The 11,563-nt window shown below is 55.5% G+C and overlaps 4 protein-coding genes across 4 annotated transcripts; 2 read left to right on the top strand and 2 right to left on the bottom strand.

Moving 5' to 3' along the window:
* Window positions 1–54: 54 nt before the first annotated feature.
* On the bottom strand, window positions 55–1,034 carry L969DRAFT_58239 (carbohydrate esterase family 5 protein). The gene has a single exon (XM_014714426.1). The coding sequence runs from the start codon at window positions 909–911 to the stop codon at window positions 150–152; it is 762 nt and encodes a 253-aa protein (XP_014569912.1). The 5' UTR covers window positions 912–1,034; the 3' UTR covers window positions 55–149.
* Window positions 1,035–1,266: 232 nt separating this feature from the next.
* Window positions 1,267–2,347, top strand: L969DRAFT_15305 (uncharacterized protein; the record flags this gene model as incomplete). Its single annotated transcript, XM_014714202.1, has 3 exons — window positions 1,267–1,368; window positions 1,422–1,530; window positions 1,584–2,347. 3 exons carry the CDS (start codon window positions 1,267–1,269, stop codon window positions 2,345–2,347), a joined length of 975 nt encoding a protein of 324 aa, XP_014569688.1.
* A 12-nt stretch (window positions 2,348–2,359) lies between these two features.
* L969DRAFT_92521 (uncharacterized protein) lies at window positions 2,360–6,925 on the bottom strand (the record flags this gene model as incomplete). Its single annotated transcript, XM_014714427.1, has 12 exons — window positions 2,360–2,974; window positions 3,022–3,971; window positions 4,121–4,519; window positions 4,580–4,952; window positions 5,008–5,253; window positions 5,309–5,392; window positions 5,449–6,158; window positions 6,211–6,300; window positions 6,349–6,467; window positions 6,530–6,647; window positions 6,708–6,836; window positions 6,889–6,925. 12 exons carry the CDS (start codon window positions 6,923–6,925, stop codon window positions 2,360–2,362), a joined length of 3,870 nt encoding a protein of 1,289 aa, XP_014569913.1.
* Window positions 6,926–7,145: 220 nt separating this feature from the next.
* On the top strand, window positions 7,146–11,503 carry L969DRAFT_92522 (uncharacterized protein; the record flags this gene model as incomplete). The annotated part of the gene is made up of 7 exons (XM_014714428.1): window positions 7,146–7,638; window positions 7,690–8,132; window positions 8,181–8,344; window positions 8,459–9,527; window positions 9,584–11,024; window positions 11,071–11,365; window positions 11,416–11,503. 7 exons carry the CDS (start codon window positions 7,146–7,148, stop codon window positions 11,501–11,503), a joined length of 3,993 nt encoding a protein of 1,330 aa, XP_014569914.1.
* Between the last annotated feature and the right edge of the window lie 60 nt (window positions 11,504–11,563).

The raw sequence follows: 11,563 nt of genomic DNA on the forward strand, positions 1-11,563 counted from the left end.
TCCCACCCACTCCGTTCCACATCCAGACTGATCATCGTGCACGATAGACACGAAAGGCTCTACAATGCAAACATCTACAAACACATGGGCTCTACAAGTTTCCTTATATCTATGCCATCATTCTCGCAAGGGCAAAGTCTGAAGCTAGCTTAGCCGTCGGCGGGGCTTGGTACTGAAGGTGGTTGTTGACCGAACTGAATATACTGCTCGAGCACACTGGATCTGGAGCACGCCTTATCTGTCAGCTTCTGTGAAAACACATGCGATAACAGCTCACCGCCAGTATGACAGATGTCTAAGACTCTGCTCTGATCGTTGTATGCTGCAGGCACGGCACAACCTCCGCTTTGTAGTCCCCTGACCTTGGCCGTCTTTCCTGCCCCGTTCTCATCTACATTGACTTGATCTGCGCCAGGCGTTCGGCAAGGCGATCCGAACAAAATTGCCGACTGGCCAGCAGTATTGATGGAAGACAACGCTCTCGTGACTGCTGTAGCTCCTTGAGAATATCCAAGAGCAAGTATTCTGCTGTTCGGACAAGCATTGGCGATCTCAATGACACTGGCTGTCGCTTGTGACGAATCTTGCCCAGCCCCTGCAGGGTAGATTATATCTACGAGCTGGACATCCATCTGCGCCTGCAAGCTACGAATGACGGGCGTGCAAGGCTTGCAAGCGCCTTGCGGTTCGCCCGTGCCTCGCACCTGAAGAACCATTCGTTCCGTGCATTCGACTTGGCCGGCGGACGTAGCATGAACGCGAAGAAACTTGCTCGTCGATGCTGCCTCTCCGGTATGGTTCCCATTAGCAAGCTCGACTCGTTGCATGATGTCGAGATTGACATCGACATCGGCGGGAGCTGCTTCGATCAATGCGAGCGCAGTAGCAATGAGAGTCAATGTGAAGCGCATCTTTTCCGACACAATCGCACAACCGGGTAGTGCTCGCGTCTGCTCGGCTGAGTATAAGGGTCTCAGAGGTCATCGCCTACTGCCTGTGAATGCCGCGAGGCTTACAAGGCGACACCGCCCTGGCGCACGGCCGCGGCGTCTCTCGAAGCGAGGTCGATGCCTATTGACGTCAGCTGCATCGGCAATTCGCAAATCGGCAGACGTCGCGCATCGCTGCGCTTGTCGACATACTCCGCGACTCGATGACATGGTGTTGTAGCTGCCAAGCAACGGGCACGCAACAGTCGCCTGAGCGACGTAGCGTGTCGATATCGATGCAGCTCGATCTTGACATATCGAGCTGGACCTCGTTAACATGTTCACGAGCTATCTGACGGTGCTGGCGCTAATCTCATTCGCATTCTCGATCGATGCGCAGTGCGCAAAACGCCGAGTCATTGTCTCGCGCGGTACTGGTGTAAGTCTGACCATTCACCACTCGACAACAACTGATGTAGCGCGTCCCGCCAGGAACTGCCCGGCACATGTTCAGCATGTACGCCTGCGATTGACATAGCACGGGCAAAGTTTCCAGACATCGAGATCGTCAATGTAGAATATCCTGCCGGAGTGATGCAAGGTATCTCATGGCAACCCGGCCTGTCATTGCCACATACTGATGACCAAGCATAGATACATCTCAATGCGTTCCTTTCATCGTCAAGGCCGTCAACGATTGCCCACAATCGATCAATGTCCTCATAGGCTACTCACAAGGAGCAACATGCACGATCAGAGCCCTCGGCCAATTGCACAACAACAGTCCTCATATCTCTACGCTCGTTTTTGGCAGTCCTTGTGCCACATCGGGCGAGGCTGGCCTCGTCGACGCGACCGGTAAGCCCACGAAAGCGACAGGCTTGGAAACGCTTGCCGGCTGCCGTGTACCCGAGCCCTTCTTCTCCGATAAGAACCGTCTACTCGATATCTGCGCGTCGGCCGATCCCGTATGCGGGTCAGGCGCGGGCGGGCTCGGACTCGGCTCCATGGGAGGCGGATTAGGTAGCATGCTCGGCAAAGGTTTCGGTAGCGGCGGTAGCGGTGGGTTGGGCAGCATGCTCGGCAAAGGCTTGGGCGGCGGCGGGGGATCCTCCCCTTTTTCAGGTGCCCAAGGTGCTGCTGGCGGTATGGGAAACAGTCTCGGTAAGCTGCTGGGCGGCGCAGGCAAATCGAACCCGTTCGCTAGCGCTGGCGCGGGCGCTGGAGGCAGCTCAAACCCATTGGGGAGTTCGAGCTCACTTAATGGTGCGGGTGGGGAGCTCAGCTCGCTGATCTCAGGCGCACGTAGCAAGTTAGGGTTCTTGCGTGTCAAGCGCCAAGGTCATCTGGGCTATGGCTTTGGTCAGGTACCGCAGATGGCTGGCGACTGGCTCGTTCAGCGATTTGACGATGTCTAAACCATCGATGCATCATAAAGTGGATACAGATGTGCCCATTTTGACTGTGTCTATGAGTTTGCGAGCTGCGACAGCGAAAATGCTGCTCTGGCGCGTATCTGTCAACATGTTGCGTGCACGACTTGCCGCTAGCGAAGATGATTGACGCGACGCAAAGCCTGGTGTCATTCGTCGCCTGAGCCAGGCTGCAACGGAGAAGAGGAACAGCGTTGCCGAGAGAATCCGAAGCGGATCATTCATTGCAAAGGCGCCGAGGTAATGCTGAAGGAAGTATCGCAATGTGCCTGTCTGCACGGCCGCTTCTTGTTGATTGGATTGCCGCATAAAGCCTGAGAGACGATTGCGCATCGATGTGAAGCCCGTAGCGACAGGCTGACCTTCCTCCTCGAGTGGAGGCTCGCTCGGCTTAGATGGGTCGCTCTGCGAGCTAGACTCGGCACGCTTGTCGTTCTTCCGCGCCTGCTTCTCCGTCTTACGTGCTGCTGCTGCTCGCTGCTTCTCAGCTGCTTGCTCTTCGTCTCTCCGCCTTTGCCTAGCTTCTTCAGCAAGCTGCAGCTCGCGCCTTCGCTGATCTTCCCATTCTGCAGCTTTGTTGGATCTCAGACTTTGTAGCTCGTCGAGAAGGGTCTGGATTGCCTTCAGAGCAAATTCGCATGATGGCACTGGATGCTTACATCGACCTTGGCTTGTCTGAGTAAGCCACCGTTGGCGCGGGCAGCCAGCCGGACAAATTCCTCGGCTTCGTCCCATTGATTCAAACGAGGCAGGACAGCCAAGCTGAAGACCTCGAGAATCCTCTCGAAAGAGACAAGCGATGCTCTAGCATCCTCATCGATGCTTATTGAAGCAGACAAGCTCGACTGGCTCGCAGACGCGGGCAGCGTCATTGAGGAGGAGGGCGATAGGACGGAAGTCTGGAGTGATTCATGATCTGCCTCGACCTGAAGATTCGTACGCTCCAGCTGAGCTTCCAAGGCTGGCGTGAGGCTGCCCAGCCAGGCTTCTATAATGTTGCGAGCAGCTAAAGGCGCGTTCAGCTTGAGAGCGCCCAAAGAGGTTGCAACGATGACGGAGGGCGGTACTGCGCCGACGTCCGCGGTAGCGATAGGCATCGAAGTGTCGAGTGTGTCACGCGTGTGCGAAGGCGAGAAAGTAGCCAGAGCATGACTGTAGAGCGCATAGACGATCTTGTCGGCTTGCTCGTTCTTGTCTGGTGTCGTCCGCACCGCTGTCTTGCCTTTGGCAGTCACGAGAGCATACAATGGCTTGATCCAAGCATGGGCTGACACAGATCCCGGTAGTGATGCATCTGAGTTGAGCACGTCGGCCAGCAACGTCGCCAGAAAGGTGATCCGTAATATCTCAAACTTGCGTCGATGAGCTGCAGTCCAGTCCTGTGAGCCGACTGGTGATGCAGATGCGTCATCGAGGATGACATAGGCCTCTGTGAGTGCATCTAGCGTGACTGCATGATCCTTGAGGACGAACGCTTGGGCGGCAGATCGATAAAGCGAACGCAGCCGTACCGCTTCAGTCGTCTCTTTTGGCGAGAGCAAGCCTGCCGAGCCTTGCTTGAGGCTAGCAGATCGACCGCTGCTTCGCCTCGGTCTCGCTCGCCCGTTGGCTAGGGCAAGAGCGCTCATTTGGTCCAAAGGTCGTCTAGCACGTCAGCACACGCGTCAAGACGATCTGGGTCAAGACGACGAGCGGCATCAGAGGCAAGGAAAGGTGCATTGAGTCATCGCTTGAAGAAGCCTTTCTTCTCAGGCTTACTAGCAGCTTTCGCGAGCTTGTCGAGCTCCTTGCGAGCTTTCTTGTCATCTTTGCTCTCTCCTATCCGACCGGTCGACTGTCCAGAAGCACCGCTCTGTAAGCTCAGAACGGATGAGCGTGAGCTGTCATAGAACCCATTGGGGGGCTGTTGAGCAGCAGAGCTAGGCTGCCTCATCTGCGGAGGTGCAGGCGCTTGGCGGGGAGCAGGCGCAGAGTAGCCATTTGATGCCATTGGCTCGGGCGGTCTCTCCATTCGCCTAGGATCCTGTGGCGGTCGCTTCGGCGAAGGCGCAGGGATTTGAGGTCGCATCTCTTGCTCCGGCCTTTGCGGGTACGGAAACGAGTCGATCTTGCGCATCTCGGTCACGAAAGCTTCAGGCGTAGAGATATGAGATGATCCTGCTCGCCGATATCAGCACGCGATCACGACTATCTGAGCTGAGAGACTGCGCGACTGACCAAGCAGTATGTCTTTGCTAAGCAATTGGGATAATTGGTAGACCGTCCTGACTTCTGCGTAGGTCGCACCGCCTGCAACAAAGACGATGGCGCGTTGTCGAGGTGCATTAGCAGGCTTGCCCTTTCGATCTGTCCACCGCGGCCGAGTGCTCCGAAGGGAGGCAGGTGCAGCTACTGCACCCGGTCGCACGTCTTTTGCGCCTTGCGTCGTCGTTGTGGGCGGATTTTGTGTGTACGGAAAGGTTGTCCGGTCAAGTCGGTTGGCAAAATGCTCTTCGAGCATGTATCTGACTGCTGGTTGGTAGCGTGAGATGTCATAGGCGTCTTCCGGACTGGTCTGTTTGAACAGCGGCTTCTTCCGTTTGCTCGTGTCCTGCGCGCGCAAGCCAACTATGAGCCAGGATACTGATGAGTAGACTTGTGCTGACCTTGGACACTTCTTGCCCGAGATGGCGCAAGTTGTCAACAGAGTCCATCTCGTGCAGAGCCAGTCGAGCATGTTGGTAGAGACGCTTGCGGTCTTCTTCCGGCACGCCATCTCGATGGAGAATGTAGAGTGCGATGATGCGCACTTTGTCGAGATTGCTCACCGAACGATCGTCGAGTAATGGGACCATCTCCTCAACAAGCGTCTTTGGTGTCTTGCCATCGGGCGTCATACCAGTTGCACAGCACTACCATCTCCAAGTCACGTCAGCGCCGGAGACTCGTATGTCAGAGTGGGCTCGCCTGCTCCACCGACGCTGTGAGGGGCAGCTTCTTCTGCTCGAATAATCCCATACACTTTTCTGCCATGTCCAGATGGAGCGAGAGCTGACAAGAATGAGCGAGCATCAGCAAGCTTTGCTAAGAGATGGCGATATGCTTGCCTTCTCCTTGGCGTCTTTCATGCCCGGTAGACTCGCGAGCATATCACGCAGATCGTTCAAGCTCGTCTGCGTCTCGCCATACAGTCCACTCTGCTGCCCTTGATACTGCTTAAAGGCAGCGATGAGTTTATCGAGGGCATCCTTCATGTGCATATGTCGAACGTCTGTCCAGATCTTGTCCTCGTCTGACAGCACAGTCGCTTTATCTTCTCGTTGTCCTTGAGCATTGGTGAAAGTATGTACGTAGTGGGTGCCATCCTCGATCTTGAGCAAGTCGTTGCACATGGCTTGGTAAGTGAATTCGTGTAAGAAGGGACTGGCTAGATCCATACTTCGATCGGTCACAAACAGTATCCCTCGCGGTCTTGGCGGATCGGGTGCGGGCGGAAAGTCGGCATTATCTCGACAATAGGCGTCCATTGCTTTTTGTACTTTCATCGCTAGCCTCTTGGAGACAGGCTCGCCCACGACGGCAGCTGCGCCGATAGGTTGAGCGAGATAGGAGCTCGGCGGATCGAAGTACCGTATCTCAGGATACTCGCCTAGTGTCGTCAGACAGTTGACGATGCCCCTACATGTACGCTCGAGCTCGTTATTCCATACTGCTGCAGCCTCGTCTTGTCCCTGTCTACCCGGGCCGGGCGGTGCGTAAAGTATCCTCAATGAATCTCGGTTCCGCCTAGACGTGGTAAAGATCTGCGCTTCGACAGCTACGCGTTACACATCATCAGCATTATCAAGCAGAGTGGTAATGTGACGTACGCCAAAAGTTGATGTAGATCTCTTGCACATTGAGCAAGTACGACTGAGGCAGGCCGGCATCGAGCTTGGCCAGCAGTGCATCATCGAGAGCTGCACTTCGGTCAGCTGGGCATGCCTCGGCTCAAGCAGAGGACGTACTTTCGATGAAGAACAGATGGACTGCTCTGTAGCGCGGCACGGTATCTTGCCCAGTAGGCTGAGGAGGCGGTACTTGTTTGCCCTTGCTTCTCGAGCTTGGAACAGATGGCATTGCTGGTCTGTGCACGAGAGCAGCACAATCAGTGCTCGTTGAAGTGAGCAGGAAGGACATCGTGCTTGCCTGACAGGAGCAAAGTCGCGTAGGACAAGTTCGACATTATCTCGTGTTGGCGCAAGGATATAGAGCGCTTCGAGCGAAGGTGACTTTGACCGAGCAGTATCGTTGATGTTCTCAATCTCTGTCGACATGTGCTGCGAATCAGTACTCGCCAAATGCTGACCAAAGGGAGCAAGTTCACGTTGGACATTCTCCTCGAGTACGTCGTATGTCTTGAGGACAGTGTTGAGATGAGCCGTGACATGATTGTCGAGCACGACAATCTTCCACCTGTTCGCTGGCTTGACGCTCCTGATGCTCTCCAGGTAGCCTGCTTGACGTTATGAGCTGACGGGAGCGCGCACACGAGCTCGAGACCGCACGACTCCGGACAAGTTCGATGACGGAGAAGCCGCTCATTGCTCAGCAGCGAGCTCTTCCTCCCGTCTAGACTGGACCGTCTTGCGGCTCAGTGTGAGCTCGGCACTTGAGCAAGCGAGTCGACTCGGCCGAGTGACGCGAACGGCGCGCGGCCAAAGCAATCCTGTCGACCAGCGAGCGCTACAGCGATCACCTCACACCATTCTCAACGACTCAATGGGTCGATAGCGTCGCAGTCCGAGCCTCAAGCGGTCTCAAGATGGTGCTCTGTGCAGTTTGCAGTGCACAGGAAGCTAGATACACGGCGCCAGGCTCGCGCAAACCCTATTGCTCCGTGGCATGCTTCAAAGAGCTCTCCCAGCCAGCGCAGCCGAGCAGCACTACCGCATCGGCTGAAACTCCATCAAAAGATCTGCTGAACTCTCTCGAGCCGATCAAGACGACCACAGAGCAAGATGCAGCGCAAGTCATTGATAATGAGAAATTGCCCGCAGAGCCAGAGCCTGCAGAGGAGGCTGCGCACGCCGTCCTTGACGATGCAAACGAAGGCCGAGACGCTATGACGCCAGTCACAAAGCCTAACAGCGAGAAACGAGCTCGAGCCGAGGCAGACGACGGGCCAGGGGAGAAACGCGTGATGAGATCATTGGCGAGCTTGCACTACCCTCCCGAGCCAGATCCCCAGATTTTCGAAGACCCACTGCAGCGAGACGATCCGAAGCCGTTGCGTCGTAGCGAGCTGCTTGCTATAGGTCAGCCCCAGGACCAATGCGTCGTATACCGATGTACTGATAGCACGGCAGCTACATCGCCCGAGATCAGACGCCTGTTTGCGATTGCCGACTCTGCACGCGCAGAGGGCCGACCGATGACGCCGCTTGAGATCCGTTTGCGACCGTTGCCAGGTCTTCTGACCAAGCTGAATGCCGTACCTGATTTTCGACCGCTCTTGCCGAGAACGAATCAGATGCGCGAATTGCTCAGGCTGCCACAAGCAGAACAGCCTCTCGGTCTCAATGGTACTCGCTCCCTGCCGAGAGAAAGAGGTCACAGAGGGCGAGGGGGTCATCATGCACACGATCGAGGGCATAGAGGTAGGGATAGCGAGTACGGCAGACGGCAAAACGGTTACGAAGGACGACCCAAGTACGATCGCTTCACTGCCGAAGAGAGGAGTGCTTTCGAGGTCTTCAGAGAGACGCTCGACAAGGTCCTCAAGGCGCATCGCGAGCCACGGAGCTCGCTGGTGCAGGAGCAGCCGTAGCGACGCGTGGCATTGCACATGCACGGCCAGGTTCGCACGCTCTCGCGCCTATCGTCGTGCAGGACAATGTGGAAGCCTGCCGACCCCAGTGCTTCGCTATACGAACTCTTGGTCTCAGACGAGATGCCGCGTTCGATGCGAGCGCGCAGGCTCAGGCACCGACCGATCTCGCGTTTCAGTTGTCAGACCGTGCTGTACGCTCGCATCTGTTGTTGATTGCGCATAGCTTGTAGCACTCGTTGTCAGCCAGCCTGAGGACCCGATCGGACGAACGAGCGCCCTGACATGGCAGGTGAACCTCAGATCAGTCACGTCGATCCCTCGAAACAGAGCAGCGAGGTCCATGCAGCCAGCGTGACGGCCAGTCCGCACGAACAGTCGGCCAGTCAGCTCGGAATCTACTCGGGGCTTAGCCTAGCGACAGAGATACCCTCCGGCAGACTATCAGCCGTCGAACTACCCCACAGTCGAGCGTCTCCTCTCGTTCTGCCCACAAGCCATCTGGCTGTCGGTCTGCCAGACGTGGACTCGTTCGACCTGCGACCGCCCAAGAGCGTCTTTGTTGAGCATTACACGACCCCATCGGTGATGACGACGAGGAGTGAAGCGAACTCGGCAGGTAGTCAGTCTCAAGATGTGAGACAGCTCGACAGCTCGCCAGATCAAGCTGGCCTTGCAGCCTTTCCCCTACCACCAGGTCTATCAGGCACGACCTTCAACGCCGTGGCAGGCATGGGATCAGGTCTCAATGGTCTCGAGAGCAGTCAGGTTCCAGCAGAGAATGGGCTGCCCAAGGCCATCCCGTCAACGATGTCGAAAGCGCTCGAGCAGGATCGCAATGGACACAGGAATGATGCCGTGATGAGTCCTGCAGGAGCTATTGCAGCTGCCTTTGCGAGTCGGACGAACAACGAGCCAACGACTCCTGCGAGTCCCTCCAAGGTCAACGCACGAAATGGTACATCTCAGCATACTACGTCAGGATCGACAGGCTCAACGGCACCAGATTCGGCGGCCTCGCCTAGCCTATCAGGATCCAACAAACCAGTCAAACAGCCTGCCACAATCATCACGTATCAGAGCCGGTCTGTCAAAGCACGTATAGACAGGAATGTGCCTGTTGAGGAGATCATACGGCAGCTCTGCGCTTCTACTCAGCTCATGGTCAAGGAACCTTCTTCGCTCTTTGCGGTCAGGACTACGACCAGCAACGAACTCATCACAGACGACAATCTCATCTCGGTTCTCGAGAGCGCCCAGACCTGGAAGCTCGTTGCAAGTCCGACAGTCGAAGCCGCAGAGATGGTAGACAAGCTTGCCAGTAGCGACGAGAAACTCGTCAAAGGCGCAACGTTTGCCCTGCGCAACCTTGTCCATGTTCGCGGCCTCCCCCTTCCTCTGCACTTGCACTCATGCTGTCCATGGTCTGACAGGAGAAGCCATTCACGATCCAGTTTGCAGAGCGCGGTGGCATCCTCGAACTGCTAGCCGTCATACAGTCCTCGAGTGGCAACAGCCTGTCATACGCACTAGCTGCCCTGCTCTCGCTGCTCAATATCGACTTTGCTTGGAACGACCTCGACAGCGCCTTTGTGCACCGTCTTCTCGACATTCTCCTCGGCCAATCACTCGTCAATATCTGTCGGCCCGCTACCTCCATCTTGACTCTCCTGCTCAAATCTTCCTCGTCACCTTTGCCAGCTTCTACATCGATTCTCAATGAACCCGGTCAGCAGCCGATCATGCGCTTAGTGTGGGACGCAGTCAGACGAGAAGACCGCCTGGGCCAGGTACTGATCTCGCGCCTAACGAATGGCGACGCCACCCTGACCGGCGTCACGATGGAGCTCATCAACGCTATGCTGGCCATGGCGCTACAAACGAATGACGAAGTCATGATAGATCGATTTGACGCATTAGATTATGGACAGGCTTGCGCTCGTATACTCGATGTCGAATCGAGCGAAGAAATTACTCAGGCAGCGCTCAGTTACCAGAATATGCTTATTGCGCGCTATCACGCAGAACAATCAGTGCCCGTCTCGCTCGAGATCGAAGCACATAGAGATATGTTACAGCAGATCATAGACAACACCGGCGTAATCCGCTCAGAGGAAACGTGGCGTTACCTCGGTCTCGAATCGGACGACGTAGTCAACTCGTTCGGCGCAGTTGGCGCTTATGGCCTTCGGTTACTCTACCGTTTTTGTTCGTCGCACAACTTTGATCTCAGAGCGATGTTGGCCGAGCAAGATTCGAAACCCGCAGATCGACATTGTCCGCTTGCACTCGCAAGCAATGACGTAGCGCTATCTATTGCCAATCTTTGCGGTTTCACATCCCTACCGGTCGCGGGTCAGCCAGTGACAGACTATCGACCTCTCACGCTAGTTGTTGCTCGCACTCATGAGCTCGCTCTGCGTTTCTTCCATCGGATGTGGAACGAGAGCAAGGCATCACTAGAGGACTTCACGAGGATATCGGGCCTTGTGCAGAGTCAGCTCAGGTCTGCTATGAGCGCCAAGCAGTCCGAGCTGGACATTCTCTTCGTCAAAAGCGATTTCAGATCGGTTAGGGAAAAGCAGATGCGCGAGCTCGGCACAGAAGACGATCTGATGCAAAAGGCTCCTATTCGTAGCCTGCGCGCAAGGCTCTACAAAGAATCCTTTGACTTTATTAGATCACAACGCATGAATTGTATGAAACGAGGCGCCTGGTTCAGCATACCGCTCGCGCTGACGACTCCGAACAAGAAGATCGCACAGAAAAGCTGGCGATTCTGTCGGCTCACTGCGAATGCGAGATACCTATGTTATACTGACGCGATAGAGCCCCACGACATTCGGCCAGGTATGGATGACTTGCTATCAAGAGGTAGGCCTCGAACTGTCATTCAGGTCATGAGCTGACATACGTGCAGTGGATCTCAATGAGATGACGGATGTCACACCCCTTGCGCCTTCGCCTACTCTCACACGAAATCGGACCAAGTCGAATCCTGGCTTAGACACAGCAAGTTCTGCGCTCGGGCTCTCGCTTGCTTCGTCTTCTGGCAAGCTACTCGAGCTCGTTGCGCGATCTAATCATCAGTATGCTGAATGGCTCGATGGCTTGTCACTTCTGCGGCCCAACGGACCCATCAAGACAAAAGAGACATCTGATCTGATCGATCATCTGACAGACGTCAATCTCAAAGTCAAGCTGCTCGATCTCACGTAGGTCAATTGTCTTTCTTATTCGCTTTGCTGACCTTCTAATCACATAGAGGCGACAAGATCACTATTCCCTCTCAGCTGACGGTGCCGGCACCGCCACTGAATTGCAACTACCACTACGCAGACCTCGGCAAGTAACACGGCATGTTGTACCATCATTACTCTTCATGATCATCCAATACATGCAGCGTGAGGTAT

The sequence above is a fragment of the Mixia osmundae genome, assembly GCF_000708205.1.
Source record: "Mixia osmundae IAM 14324 unplaced genomic scaffold scaffold_2, whole genome shotgun sequence".
NCBI classification, from domain to species: domain Eukaryota; kingdom Fungi; phylum Basidiomycota; class Mixiomycetes; order Mixiales; family Mixiaceae; genus Mixia; species Mixia osmundae.

Bases quoted from the DNA above. Each gene is read 5' to 3' on its own strand.
- L969DRAFT_58239 (XM_014714426.1), bottom strand. From the start codon at position 911: ATGCGCTTCACATTGACTCTCATTGCTACTGCGCTCGCATTGATCGAA.